Below are 15,214 nucleotides of genomic sequence, written 5' to 3'. Positions count from 1 at the left end.
GCAGGCCTGAACCGTTACTGCATGTGTTGTGTTCCAAGAACCCATGGCAACGGGCGGCGTGGTCTCCTGACATCATCACCTGCTGACTGTGACCATTCAGCACTTCTCAGAGCATCCCACCACCTGCTCCTCCACTCCAAACTCCAACAGCTTCTCTAGGAGGAGCCAATGGCTGACAGTGCTGCGAGTGCCCCTCAGGAGCAGGTAGACATAGCTGGGCACTGCTCTCTCCTGAGCCAGCAACCATTCTCCAGCGTGGCTCTCAGCCAGCTCTCTCCACACTCTGGTGGGAATCTCATCATCAGAGCCCACAGCCTTCTCTCTGTCCTCTGTCTCAACTGGTGCCTGACACAGTGGTTGGAGTTTACTTGCCAAGGTTTTGCTGCAGGACTGTCCTCTGCGAGAAGCGGTAGCTTAGGCAGAGGCAGTGCCGAAGAAAAGCAAAACGTGTGCCACGATACCTTCACACCCAGAGAGCACCACGTAACTACAGGCTGCACGAAACACAGCCTTCAAAATGGTGCCTAACAGCACCACAGCAGCACCTGGATGGAGCACAGGGCTGTAAATACTACAGCGCTTTCATCTGGACAGGCACAGAACAAAACACTGAAAAGAAATCCAAAGCAGCAATATTCCTCTCATCTCCACTGCAGAAACTAGCATTAGAAATGCACAAGTAGTCTTCTCTTCTTTGCTTGAAACTGCAGGAATCCTTGAATGTCCCAATGAAGCAACTTGGAAAGCTCCCCTTTGCAGCATTAACGCAAGGAATCCTTGATTGCAACCATAAGGAGACCCACATTCCCAGCACATGGGACATTTCCCACCAAACTTCCCTTGAGATACAAAGGATACAGCTCTGGGTGTATGTGGATTCACGTGAGAAAGTTCCTAGGCATTCTGTCAACCATTTCAAACACTTTACAACAAGGAAATAAATCAGTGACAGCACACCTCATGCCATACCTTTCCTCTTCCTATTGGTAGCAGAACACTGGCCCCTTCCTTCCTTGTTCCCTGCTCCAGGTCCTAACAGCTGTGCAACAACTGGGAAAAGCAAACAAAAGTGGCCCCCAGTATGTGCACAGTACACTTCAGAGAGCATCAGATTTTTCACACCAGTTAGGGCTGTTGAGCTAATAACCAGAACGATGGCTACTGCCGTGGGTGCGTATTTCCCTGATGTGGAAATACTTTCATGTTTGCTTATTGGATGCCCTTTTTAAGTTCTACTTGAGCAGAACCAAGGACCCATAACCTCCTTGCCACCACAGATCACCACAGCACAGAAGGCAGAAAATTCAGCTACTGATAACAAATAGTGAATTGTTGAACTTTCTGTTCAGTTAATCCAAGAGTTCACATGAGAAACTCACCATAACCACTGCAGGAAAGTCCATCTGGCCCTTTCATTGTGAAGCACCATGCAGAAGCTCTGCTTAGTTACCACCTAAATGCACTATTTCCTGAGGCACTTAGAAAAAGAGACTTCATCTTCTAAAGCAGACCTAAACACACCACTCTAAACTTAAAGCAGAGTGTTTCTTTTCCGCTTTCAAGTTTCTTTCCCAAAACAAACCTTAATCTCATTACAACTTCTTCCTTCCCCTCTTAAAGGACATAAAACGAAGTACAAAGCAGCTTGCTTTCACTACAGCAGATGCATAAGACAAGTGCTAAGCAGTAACTATTTGCACATTCAAGCATTATTCTATACATCTAAAACCCGCTGAGCCACACATCGTCACTCTTACTTTTTCTTCTTTTCAATAACTGGAAAGAAGCCTTCTCAAGGCCTTTCCACTCCACGTTAACACACTATGCAAAGTCCAGCCCAAGACAAGTACTCTGTAGAAGCATTTTCTGAGGCCTTCCACAGTCACAGCCGCAGTTTGTCAGTTTCTCTTTCCTGCAGCTTTCCTCAGCTCAATAATTTTACTGCTTTGTGGTAATAAATAATTGTGACTTGTTTTCTTTCCCATTTTTTTTCTTCCCTCCATTGCATTTCCATCTGTTGAATTAATTTCTTGTTAATTCTCTCACAGAGAAATCACAGACATGTGCTCACGACCAGTACAAGCATTTCTCTGGCAGAGATGGTGGACGTGATGTAGTATCACGGTAGATATTCTTGCCACATTCTGCAAAATAAATCTTACGTTGCCAAATCAAGCGGTGCAGACACATTCCTAAGATGCATCAAGTCATTACAGCTTTCTAACATATCACAGTTTTTTTGAGTGGAATTTAGTCTGAAAAGCTACCAAGCCTTTACCAATCTACTCTGAGCTCCCCCTGGACAGCACGGTGTTCTTCCAGAGAAAGGAAAGAAGGTTTGGGGACTCTTCCCTCAGTTCAGAGGGAAATATTTGCTGAAATATGTAGGACAGTTTCCATCACAGTATCAGAAGTGGTGTCAGCTGTCAGGACGTGCTTCAATCAAAGTCCACAAAAAACCCAGAGATGCTGTACTTTAGATCCAACCACGCTATCCCTACTTCATTTCCAAGACACGCTGCATATACTGCAATACTATTCTATACAGTCTGATATTTTCAAAACACACACTTTTGACAGAAAAATGCAGAACATTTCATGTTTGCTGACATCAGTATCAGCTACATCAACAACGAGCAGCAGTTACCCAGCCTAGACACAAGGATGAACCGAAACATGCCAGTTGATACTGCTAGTAAAGGAGTGATGAAAACAAGATCTATTCTAACATGCCTGTAAAGCAAGGAGTGGATGAAAGCTTGAGAGTCCAATTCAGCACCAAAATATATAGCAGTCCTCTTCTGGAGTCATACAGCATGACACTCCAATTATTGATAGCTCTTAACAGCCCTAAGAAAACAGTTACTAAAACATTTAAGACCTTCACTAACGCACGGAGACCAGGTGAGAAGCCTCAACACAATTCAACCATTCTGTGCCTGTAATACTTCAGTTATTTACAAGAACCAAATTTCATAAATAATGTTTAGTGTTACTGAATTCTTGGATGCCTTATAGAACTACCAATTCACAATTTATCAGCGTTCTTTCAGTTTTGTCTCAATGGCAGTTCATATGCTTTCCTCCACGGACACATGCTTTCCTCACATGTTTTTCAGAGAACATTTTAGTTATGTATTAATTCCTACCTGATCTGCTTGCCTTCTCGAACATCATATAAAGAAAAAAAGACATCAGTGTCTTCTCCAATTGTATTGTAGGTGAAACTCTTCAGACTGAGGAAGAAGTGATGAGGCACTGGCATACGGCAAGCGTCTCCGTGACGCTGGCGAATTGTATCCACCTGATTAAACAATGGAAGCCATTTGTCACAAATAAAGGACATACGACTGACATATGATATGAATGATAATTTCAACTCAAACTCTGCTCTCTTTTCTCCATCAAATAAAGCTTAATCTCAAATATACCCCATTTTCAAGACAGATCACGAAGTTTTTATCCTATTTTTTACAATGGATGAACTTCCACTCAAGTATTTAAGAGTAATGTTTAAATTGTTGTGTGTTTTTTTTTTTTAGCACCTGCAAGTCATTTATGGAGATCATTTAGAACCAGACTTCAGAAGCTAACTGCCCTGCAGATAATAAGAAAGAAATCCCGATGTTGGTTGGTAACATGAGCAATCTATAAAGTGAAACAGCAGAAAGATTTGTGTTTTTTAGTATACCAAGACCTATTTATAACAGTGAAAACTGTAGTGAAGAAGATAATCACAAACAATGTTCCTTTTATTTTCATAGCACTTTATTTCTGTTGCAGCTTCATTTAACAAATATGATGCATGTCAGACTTTAGCACACTAGGCTCAGTCTCCTCTGAATATGCAGACACTAACAAAGTCAGTCTTTATATTTTCATAGTTTCAACTCAGATTTGTAGTAGCTTTCAAAATGCAGCTTCAAACAATTTTTGTTCTGGATTCTGAATTAAATCCAACTAAATCCTCATCTTTAAAGATTTGTACCTGTGCAAGCACAGGAAAGATTAACTCCAGATTTCATGACCAAGAAAGGATTACATTACTACAGAAAGGGTATATAAAATAAAAGCCTCTGAGGTTATGTGTTAGCAGGTAAAAAGAAAACTCACATGGACAGACTGAGGCTTATGATCTCACTAGGGAACTTGTTCTCTTAAGAAAAACAGAAAGCTGAGGAAAAGAGCCTAAGCAGATGTTGAAGGACCTGTAGAAGAAGCAAGCTACTTTCAAGGCTATTTTGAGGAACTTGGGTACCCAATGATCTCCATCAAACACAAATATGCAGATATGTTATTAAAGACAAACAGCAAAAATTGTTATATAAATGATGTTTACCTGTGACGTGCTTTGCTGGACGCTGTGTCTACTTGACAAATGCTGTGGAGAAACAGAATAGTAAAAGTGAAACCCTTCTGAACATGAGAAACTGCTGAAACTACATTTGTGTTGCATTAAAAGAGTATTCTGTAAATACAATTGCTCAAGATTGTTACCAAACATCATGACTCACAAAGCCACTAGCTTGCCTTAAAAGCTTTCTCCAACTAAGTCATTTATTAGATTAACTAATCAAACTTACAGGCTGTATGTACCTAAAGGTTGAACATAAATGGCTGTCACAAGTTAGACAGAATTTCCATGGCTGCAATATTACTTCTCGAGAAGTCCATCACCCTGTACCGTGTAACCTGCATTTCCGTTTAAATGAGTGAACACCTCACTTAATACTCATTTATCAGTATGCTGGTCCACGAGAAGCTGCATTTGTTAATAAATAAATAAAATAAAATGAAAAAGGAACAATACTGACTTCTAGAAAGAAACAATACTGACTTCTAGAAAGAATTTTATACATATATTTTAAAACTTTTTGCTCAGATCAGGAAATGAGATCCTGAAAAATAGGTAAGAACTCTTCTACAATTTCAGCTGTCCAACACCTGTACAAAAGAATCCATGCAGAGCTACAGCTGTGCAACGGAACTCAGAGGATGATCCTGTATTTAAAGCCCTTCATACTAAAAGGAAATGCTATAATCAGAAAATGGACTGCAAGTCTCACTGAACCCATTTAATCTCCAAATGGAGATTTAAATACTAATCTAAATTGAAAAGGTTTCAGAGAGCTTTAAAAACCATATAATTAATGATTCTGCCACGCCTGTTCCACACAAATTCATCCTACCATAAGTACTTCACACTGAAACATTAACACATCTTCTCCTTGTTCTCCCCCACCTCTACCCTTCTATTTCATACCAAATATCTTACTCTGAACAAACACTCTCTAGCAGGACCAGCGGGATCTGATAACCTCGCAGCTTCAAGAGAGATTAAAGTAAAAGACATTCCACCAACTGTATTCAGCAACACTGTACCCAAACAAATCAAATGCACAACATTTTTAAATGAAAATTTTACCAAGGGAAATAATAACTTTGTGTATGATACTTCAACTTCTTGCCACAGATGGGAAAGCCTAGAGTTACTTCATCCATTTTCCTGCTATGAGACTTTTTCCTCTGGTACATTTAATGCTCTGTAATTCTGTGAAAATGCAAAAGTAATTGGGCTCTCACAACTATTCTCACAAGATTATTTTGCAGTGTTAAACCTCACAGCTGATTTGATAATCTGTTAAGTATTCTATCATGAGTATAGAGGATTCTTTCCATGAGGAAAAAAAAATACAATAAAAAGCAGTTTTAAAAATCTTCAGTTGCTACAAAACTGAAGTTAAGCAAATAAAAGGTGTTCAGCTGTTTTGGTTCCTGAAATTACAATCTGTCCACTCAGTAGATGTGATTACAGTGCTGTCTTCCTGACTGTACAAACTGAAGCCATGGTGAAATGTGAACTGACTAATGGTCATGTCCTGAATAGCAGCACAGATCTGAGCCAAAAACTGCGTGAAGGAAAACTCTCCAGTAATAGCTGCAAAGTCTCCTCAGTCTACAGCAAATCAGGAACAAACTTAAACATCAGTACCGTAGATCAGCATATTTTGTCCTTTATTATGTAGAAGAATTGAACTTCTTTACACAAAATGCACTGTTATATTATATAATTAATCCAAAAGAATATTCCTATTAAGGGACACCGCATACGTTTCTAAGGGACACTGCCACATCACAGAGATAGCTTTAATGTTCAGCAATTAGTTTTGCTTAAAGAAAGTTATTCAGCATCCTCTCTCCTTCCTGCCTGTGAGCTTAAAAATCTTTGAAAAGGAGCAAGTGTGCTTGTTATCCATGCACATCCTAGGAGCAGAGTTTTCTCTTCAATTTTTATCCCTATCTGCAGACTCCCCAGAAAGAATCAAACAATGGCTCTCATGGGCTTTCTGAACTCACCCAACTGCTGATCAACTCCAGGTTTGAGATGTTTTAATTAATGGAAGTAAGGACAAACAACACTAGATCTTGCAGTGAGGAACACTTCTATTTCTCCTAGCAAGTTAATAACTGTTGTTTGAAGTAATGATTTAGTAACCCTAAAGCATATTTCTTTACTGTTAAGATTTCTTTACTGTATGTCAATAAAGCTTGCAGGGTCATCTGTCTGGTTCACTTCCAGATGAACAGACCTCCGCAAGATACGACCACAATTTATCTGTGGAGCCCCCGAGACTTTGCATTTCCCACCAGACAGAATTCAACAGTGTACCTGCCAAAGGCAGCTGTTGAATTGCATCAAAAAACAAAAAGGTTACTATATTATTTCAGTCAAGAAAATTCATAAAGATACTTATTTTTCCCCTTCTTTCCCTCCCAGTATGAACGCTCAAAGGCATGTCCCACAGATTTCGTACCATTTTATAAAGATCTGACACACTGATCTGATCGGAATCCACAACTTCGAAGTCTTTTCGAGGAACTAAATCTAGGCCCAAATGTCTGCAGAAGAAAAAAAAGAACAGTGGTAAGCACAGTACACTGTGTTGGTAAGCATAGTACTTTGTGTCTACAATTATCAGCCACGTTTACTTGCTCAAGGACAAGGAGAAAAGAACTATGAAATTGTATTTGAACTTTTTTGCAATAGTTAATCATTAAACAGACAATCTTTTAAAATAAATTTAGATCTAAATATCAAGCCAAAAAGTGCTCTGAGCTTGTTATGTTTTGTTCACTGATCTCAGAGGAGCTCTAATAGTGAATGTTAGTTGAAGATTTTTAGTATGTTGGTGCAGTATGGTCATTTCCTACACAGTAATACAGTAGGCAAATAAGTTTAGTACAATCAATAGGCAAATAAATTTAGTATAAATAGTGCAGTATTCAGGTCAGGTTCTTCACTATGTAATGCAAAACTTTCCCATCAGTAACCCTGATATCTGCTTTGGGAAGCTCCTTTGAAAGGAACTCCTGGTCCTCATGTAACTGAACTCCCAACTTTATCACTGTATAAGAATACTTTTCCTAAAAAACCGTAACTACAAAAATATTAACAGGAATTTTAACCTAAATTAAAACAGGATTTCAGCTCAAATCAAAACCAAACTATGAAAAAAATAGAAGACTACCAGTCTAAAAATGATGGCTACAGCAGAGATTTTTTTTTGCTCTACAGTTGCTCAGTTTCTGAGGCACAAGGCACTCACACAAGTACAGGACGAAGCAGTTATGCACATTAGGAGTAAAATTCAAGAAACACATAAATGAACCATTTCCCTGCTTCCAGCTTGATATTCCACTTGCACATGTTTTAAATTGAAATTCTTCCTAGTCTCAAAGAACAAAAAAAGTCAGCAGAGGTGTCCTCATGGAGCACCCTTCCACTCCTGCCACCAACTAGACAACAAAAGCGAAATCCTATTTAGTTTTGTAATCGGAGAAGCATTCTGCACAACATTTTTCTGATGGCAAATATGCATTTTTATTTGAGAAAACCTCTCTCAGGTACCACAGAATAGTTTTGTATGGTATGATAAACAGAAGCCTCCAGGCAATCCAGCATCTCTTCCTGAGCAATTAACTTAAGACATTTGCAAGGAAGAGGCAGTAATTTGTAAGAAGCCTAGTTGCCTTCACTGGCCACTGTACTTCTTAATAATTTCCCTTAAGTTTCCCAACTCCCGATTTTTAAAATTAATTGATTTATTCAAACTCCACTTAATCAGGCTTTCCTTGCTTAATGTTATCCTAAGCTCATCCCATCTCCTCTCGAGAGCACAGCTCAGCCCATGCTCACTTACTGGCAAACAACTGCTTGGCAGTACTGAGATTAGCACGAAAATACTGTACAGATAAATGAGAACTTCTGCGTTCTTTGCCAAAACAATTACATTTTCAGTGGGGGAAAAAAGGAACCACTTTTTTCTTCAAGGCAATTTTCATGCCAAAAACTAGTTTCTATACTCTGGGGCTCATATGTGAGAATAGCAGTTACGCACTTCTCACAGTTTTCATTAAACCCAGACAGCATCTGAAAATTGCTGCTGTAAGGAGGAAAATTACTGTATTTAATTACCAAACAAAAAAGATCAAGAATGCATCAAGTAATTCTCAACTGCAGCTACCATTGGAGCCTACTTATAACACAAAGTCAAAAAATAGCACTGAAAAAAAGGGAACAGGTAAAAATAGTAACAAGCATAGAGTGGATTTTGAAACGTTTCAAGTGATCATCCTGTTAATTTACAGGAAACTTCCTAAATCTGCATAGGTAACCCCTCCGCTAAAGAGCCCATCACACGTGTGTACAAACACACGCACACAGTGTGCATGAAGGGCTTTCTCCTGAATATGAGGATAGCAACAAATGATTTTCTAATACTGTGATCACCATCACAGAATCCTGCCTTCCAGTTCTACGTACAACAATACAAAGAACTATCAAAACTTTACGGAATAAAACTGCCAAATCTAATCATAGCCTGATACTGTTCTCGTGCCAAAATTGCAACTCTCTAGAGCACTAAAAATAACTGTTTGAACTCATTATTCACACGACGAAGTTGATTTCTATTTGATAATGTTCAACACAGCTGCATAGTATCCCTGTGAAATTTACCTGATACCCTATTTTTAGTTAAATCCCTCAACACAGTGGATCTCCAGCCCAGAAGACTCTCATTCTCTAAAATTACGCTAATCTTGTGCAATATTTGTTCCCAAAAGATAAAGGTTCCTTTTGTTTCAGAACTCACATCGTGTGTGTTCAAGTCCAGGTTTATGAATTTAATCCTTTTTTTTTTTTTTTTTCCCAACAAAAGATGACAACATCATGTTTGAAACGACAATGACGGTTAGTGGCCCACTTCCACTCTGTATTATAAAATACTGTGGGGATACAAGAGCACCAGCTGTCAAGTGGTGTTTCAGCAAAACATATCATGCATAAAAATGAGGTAACGTGCTGGTTTGTCTCTGTGACAGTTCTTTCTGCAGCACTTTCTTTTACAAGCACTTACAGCATTTTGCTGTGGTTTTTACTGTGCCCGCAGACTCCACTGACTTTCAAAAATGTTTCCCCAGTTCCCCTACAAAAGACTCCCAGCCCAGCAGCTATCTCTTGCTAACACATGCCTGGGGCCAGTTCTACTGACACTGAGAAATTCCCTCTCTTCCACAGCGCAGTCATTAGAACTTAAGGCTTAATTTTGCCTTCTTTGGCTGGGGAATGAATTTCTGTGCTTTTCTCTCCAATAACACCAAGACAAACTGATGACCACTGTCAGCACTTGTAAGACTGACAGGGATGCACATATGATTCACCACAATTCGCTTAGTTGGCCTTCTGGAGAAAATCAACTTGGTTTAAGTTTGATTTGATTTCACAGAATGGTCTTAAATTAGAATACATTCATAAATGTATAATACGAATGCCAGACTATTTTGAATTAATAAACACACAAGTTGCAGCAATCCTGTCTTGAAGAACCTTGCAAAAACACTGTTATTTGACTAAAAGGTGTGTTTGGAGGCACATGGAGTCTTAAGAACAGACTAGGAGAACATCTCCTCCTATAGCTCCAAAACCAGGTGTTTCACCCTGACCTCACCCATAACTTTGCAGCCAGGCATTTTCATTGTATTCCTTCTCTATGTTCAAGTCTCACTTAATATCACTCATATTCCTCTAACAAAAGTACACTTAAAACAAAGATGGTGAAGGGAACAGAAATGGCTCTGAAAGCTGTTTACAGACATCACACACAGATCTGAAATAAAACCGACAGAAATAAAAAAATAAACTACAAGGGCTCCAGTCTGTAAAGAAATTAGTAAAACACTGATGTAATGTTACACAGGAAACTATTTCTTAAAATGAAGATGAGAAGCAGTAGAAAGTAAGTAATGCCAGCAAGAAATTGATAGAAGGAAATGGCAGCAAATACATCTGAGCATGGAAGCATCAGAATACAGAGGGAGGTAGGAGGTTTTCCTCAAAGATGATATCCAGGAGAGTTCCTCACAGCCTGAATCCCTTCTCAACATTACGTTATTACCAGGACATTCAGGAGGAGAGATAAATATTGCATATTCAGACAGAAATGGCATCTATTCGTTCTGAAACCTTCTTAAAGGCTTTTTGCTATGGTGAATGGCTTCATACTACAGCAATTAATTCTAGAGCAGAAGCAGAGCATTCCCTTTCAAACTAAGTCTGCAAGGCAGATTCCTTTCTCTGCTCTTGGTGCAGAAGAGTGTAAAATGACAATGACTCTTCTTAGAAAGAAAGTTCCATTCTGATTTATCATCCTACACATCAGTAAAAGTTGGAAATCTTACCCATTTTTTAACTTAAAATAAACAAAACACATATCAAAAACACGTTTATATTTTACTTGTAATATAATTTAAAATTAGACAGTGAACTGCAGATATCATCTCTATAACATGATCTAAAATAGGATAATGAATTGAATCGTAGGGGTCAGCTTTTATATACTTGTTTGACATACAAGTTTGCTGCAATATAATTTTTTCCCTATTGATTTCAGGCCATTGAGCTTTCCTAATTGTATTTCAGACTTCAAATGATCAGTGCCCAAATAAATCACATCAGAGTGAAGAATTTAAAAAAGAATAGTCTTTCTAATATTCTGTACAAAAGCTAATAACAGATGCGGGCAAAACACTGTTTGAGATTTCACCTGTGCAAAGATACACAGAAGGATGCTTCAGGTCTCATGTTTAGAAGCACTAAGATGCTGATCAGAAAGCGCTCTTCTGATTATTTGGGAAATAAAAGAAAAGCTATACAGTAGTATTATCAGCCACTGCATGCATGTAAAAAAGAACCTAACTGAGGATAACTGGAAGAGGAAAAAGCATAAAAAAAGATGTACCATAGTTTTGTAGTGGGGAGAATGAATGCATCAGTAACAGAAGATTAAGTCACCACAGTAAGCAGAATCAGTACTGCATTATAAGAATGATGAGCAACTATAGAGAAGGTTAGCAACCTATTTTTGAGTGAATTATATTCCTTCATTTTTAAGAGACCAAACAACCAAGTAAGCTTCCTTCATATTTTACATTAAGCATACAGAAATAAGAGAAAGTTCACTGCAGTACTTCCAAAATCAGCCCAAATTAATACAGCTCACATAAGTTCTTCACACACACAAGAAAACCCATCCAGGGAGGGCATTTCTTCCTTGAAACCTGCCAACTCCCACAGCACCACAAGGGATGACCATCAGAACTGCTGCCACGTTGAACAGAAACAAGTCCAGTTCAAAAACCAAACAGATCAGTCCTAACTCACAGTGACTGAAAATGGGAATTTCAGGTTTGCACCACTTCCTCCCAATTAATGCAATGCATTAATAAACAAGGTCAGGATAAAGGCAGCTTTAGGCTGAATAACACGCTACATACTAGTGTAAAATTTCTGAAAGCTACTTGGTCATGGAATGTCTCTTATTAAACCATACTACTATGAACAATTACAGACCTGCTCAAATTGTAGTATTTAAGTTTCTCAGTTAATACTAACATGTTTGCAATGACATTTTTCGTTTAATTGCATATCTCAAATACAACAGAACTCTTCTGTCACTGTTTGAAAAACAGCACTATGTGAACACACATACAAAAAAAACCAATGTTTTTAACAAATTAAGACACTAGGACATGAATTTCATGATAAAATTCGAAGGGGAGATACAAGAAAACCCTGATGACCTTCTACAATTCCATTTATATTTAAATATCTCATTGCATATGGATGTAATTAAATATCTTTTCAGTCACACAGATTCCAGTGTGTGGAACATCCAGTTCCTTTACTGATGCACTCTTCTGTTTCAGCATGCATCTCTGACACTATCTACGTTTTTTGTTAGAGAGGACAGTATCTTATTAATTACAATTAAATTAGGATTACAATATCTTATAATAATACACATTACAGTCTTCTTCTTACATGTGAAATGAATTTAATCACAAACACGTTTTTATCTACTAATTTACATGATGCTTTCCACAGTTGTCAGGCATTGGATTTGCCTTTATGGTTTTAATGTACCTCGTATTTCATGATTTTACATCCAGTGCATTTAAAATAAAAGCTTTCTAAAGGCAATCGTTCAGCAGCCTGTCTACTCTCCTGATATTTTCTTCTTACAACTTTTTTGCTACTTCCAGTTGCTAACTTCATCCATACATACTTTGAGGAAAAAATGTCCAGACAATATTCAAACACAGTTTCTTTGTTCCCATTTAATCCAGCAGGAATGATAATGGAAAATATCTGTAGGTCTGAATCGCAGACCAATGATTTGATGACACCTCCTGTGTTAAGCCCTTCAGAGCTTTTTTTCACTAGAAGTGAAATGTAGTGTGGGGGCTAGCAAAAATGTCCTCATAGTGCATATCTTTCAGAGGGAGTATGTGACTAAGGAGTCATAAAAAAAGATATGTTCATGAAAAACATTTTGCTTTTTTCCTTAGTTAGACTTCAGCTAATTCATTTCTCCCTGTCCACCCCCCACTGCTCATATTTTAATTAGCACTAATCCTACCCCTAGCTGAAAAGCAGTTGCTACATGCTTGAGGAGGGTGGTATTTACTTTGAAAAGGTCATGTGAATGTCAAGCAGAACTTACCTGTCTGATAGACTGTACCTCAAAAGAAAGCCAGCTATGCTGATGGGCTAGGTTTTGTGTAACTGCACCATTTCAGCTTCTATCTGAATTGCAGTATTCAATAGCTTTTGAAAAAATATCCACCAAGTCACAGTGGAATTTACCAACGAATCTAAAGCTCTAACAAGTTTCATCAGCAAGTACATGGATGATACTAAATATCTTCATATCACAGTCTCAGTTTCAGTGTAACTGTTACCAGTGAGATTCTGTAGTTATCATGCCAGCCATTTAAATACTTACTCAGTGGAAAAAAATAGGGTTTAGTATCTATGAACACACGTTCCCAGGCATAATATTCACTACAGCAATACAAATAAAGTAAATTGACCGAAATCACTTAGAAGTGCATATAAAAGACCTACAAGTAGTAAGCAGTACTTGGCTCATCTGTTAGTAGCAGCAGCAGATTTATGCAGTAAACTCGCTGTAAGAAGTTGTATATGACTTCCAAACAAGCAAGCGTTCTGCTTATAGATGCTATTGGAAAGAAAAGTTTTGCTTATTTTTTTTTTTTTTTAAATTAAAGCTACGTGAAAATAATTAAAACAAACAGTACCCAGCTGGTACCTGTACTTACTCATTGCCCCAGTCCAGCCTCACTGTGAGGTGCCTCTTCACCTCTCGCACCTGATCCTGCGTCAAGTGACCTGACAGCAGCTGTCTGCGCAGGTCAATGAGTTCATTCATCACATGGCGCAGTTTGTAGAAAAGATCTACCTTATGTTTCTGTAAAGGCATATTTTTGGGAGGGGAAAGGGAAAAGAAGGAGAGAAGAAAAAAACAAAAAGTGAAAGAGAAAAGACAGTAAGTTTGGAAAGAGGAAAAAAAAAAAAAAGAAGGGAAGCAAAAGAAAGTGGGTGGGGAGAGAAGAAAAGGGCAAGGAAGAGAAAAAAAAGATAGGGAGAGAATTTGGAAAAAGAAAGAGCAAGAGGGGGGAGAGAAGACAGATCAAGACAGAGGAAACAGAAAGAGAGAGATTAATAAGTTTCCAAATTTACATTTAATTACCCTAGAGGAATATTAATCCACTTTGTACAAGCTTTAAAATACTTATATGAAAAAGCAGTGTTACTGATGCTATTTAAATTGAATAACTTATTTCTACATTCTGGGCTCAAGTTGCTAAGGGATCCACGTTCTAGTGGAACCTCATGCCATAGCTCAAACAATTCATTATGTGCAACACCGATCACTAGTTCCAATGAGCTCATAAATACAGAGCGGAGAAAATGTCTGCTCTCAGTCAGCAGTTAATGTAGTGCTCTAACCTGTTAGCAACTATGATTGACCACACTGAAAAAGCACTTTTAATATTTTAAATATTCTACTTACTGAAAATCACCCAGGTTTCTATGATAAGTGGTAGTGGGAAAATGAATATTCACTGTATGCACTCTGAAAGGGACTAAAACAATCACTGATAAAATCTACCTAAAAAACAATTTTCAAAGAGGAGAACTACCACATAGGGTTAAAAAAAATGAAAAAGAAAAAGAAAAGAAAACACAAACCACATCATTACTAGCAAAAGTTTTCTAAGCAACCAACTTTGCAATCATTTCCAACTGAACTGGTACTCTTCAGGGATGGGAAAAAGGTAGAACAGGAAATGTTTGCTCTGTGCAGGAATTCACTACAGGGGAAGAACCCTCCAAAGAGGCAACTCCAAAGAGCAAAGACCACCTATAAGCACTCACAGCATAAGAAGGGTGTCTCTGCTACTCCCATTATCTGCCAGATGAGAACTGTGCGTCAAAAGGCTCTCCTCTACAGAGCCACACTGCATAAAATAGCTGCTGTCTAACTAATGAAGAACCAAAGAAGGAAACTGATCACTGACTGCAGCTGAATTTTCACTGTTTGTTTTTTTTAACAACTCAATTCCATTCGTACCTGTAAGCAAAGCTTGAAACCTAAGGATACCACTTGGGGAAAACACAGGGACAAAACGGGGACTTTGCAGATTAGTGGCATTCTGATGGCATTCCTGGTTGCAGTGTAGTGTTTTGTAAAACACTCAGAATGAATGTAAGTTCATTTATCTCTGATAGATCTGACAGAGGAAATGCACAAAGTCTTTTCTATTACAAAATACTATTGCAAAAAAA

General features: G+C 38.2%; 1 protein-coding gene across 1 annotated transcript in view; it reads right to left on the bottom strand.

The window, feature by feature from the left end:
* DOCK3 (dedicator of cytokinesis 3) overlaps positions 1–15,214 on the bottom strand; it is a 184,769-nt gene that overhangs the window by 109,838 nt on the left and 59,717 nt on the right. The window contains exons 6-9 of the mRNA XM_042823318.1: positions 13,684–13,832; positions 6,816–6,900; positions 4,340–4,381; positions 3,150–3,304 (exon numbers count right to left, since the gene is read on the bottom strand). Of these exons, the coding sequence (XP_042679252.1) occupies positions 3,150–3,304; positions 4,340–4,381; positions 6,816–6,900; positions 13,684–13,832 (431 nt within the window). The remainder of the gene's footprint in view (positions 1–3,149; positions 3,305–4,339; positions 4,382–6,815; positions 6,901–13,683; positions 13,833–15,214) is intronic.

The sequence above is a fragment of the Centrocercus urophasianus genome, unplaced genomic scaffold (assembly GCF_019232065.1).
Source record: "Centrocercus urophasianus isolate 14NV4802_14NV808 unplaced genomic scaffold, USGS_Curo_1.0 seq_22, whole genome shotgun sequence".
Taxonomy (NCBI): Eukaryota; Metazoa; Chordata; class Aves; order Galliformes; family Phasianidae; genus Centrocercus; species Centrocercus urophasianus.
The sequence above is the reverse complement of the archived record's forward strand: the minus strand, read 5'-3'. Positions and strand labels throughout refer to the sequence as shown.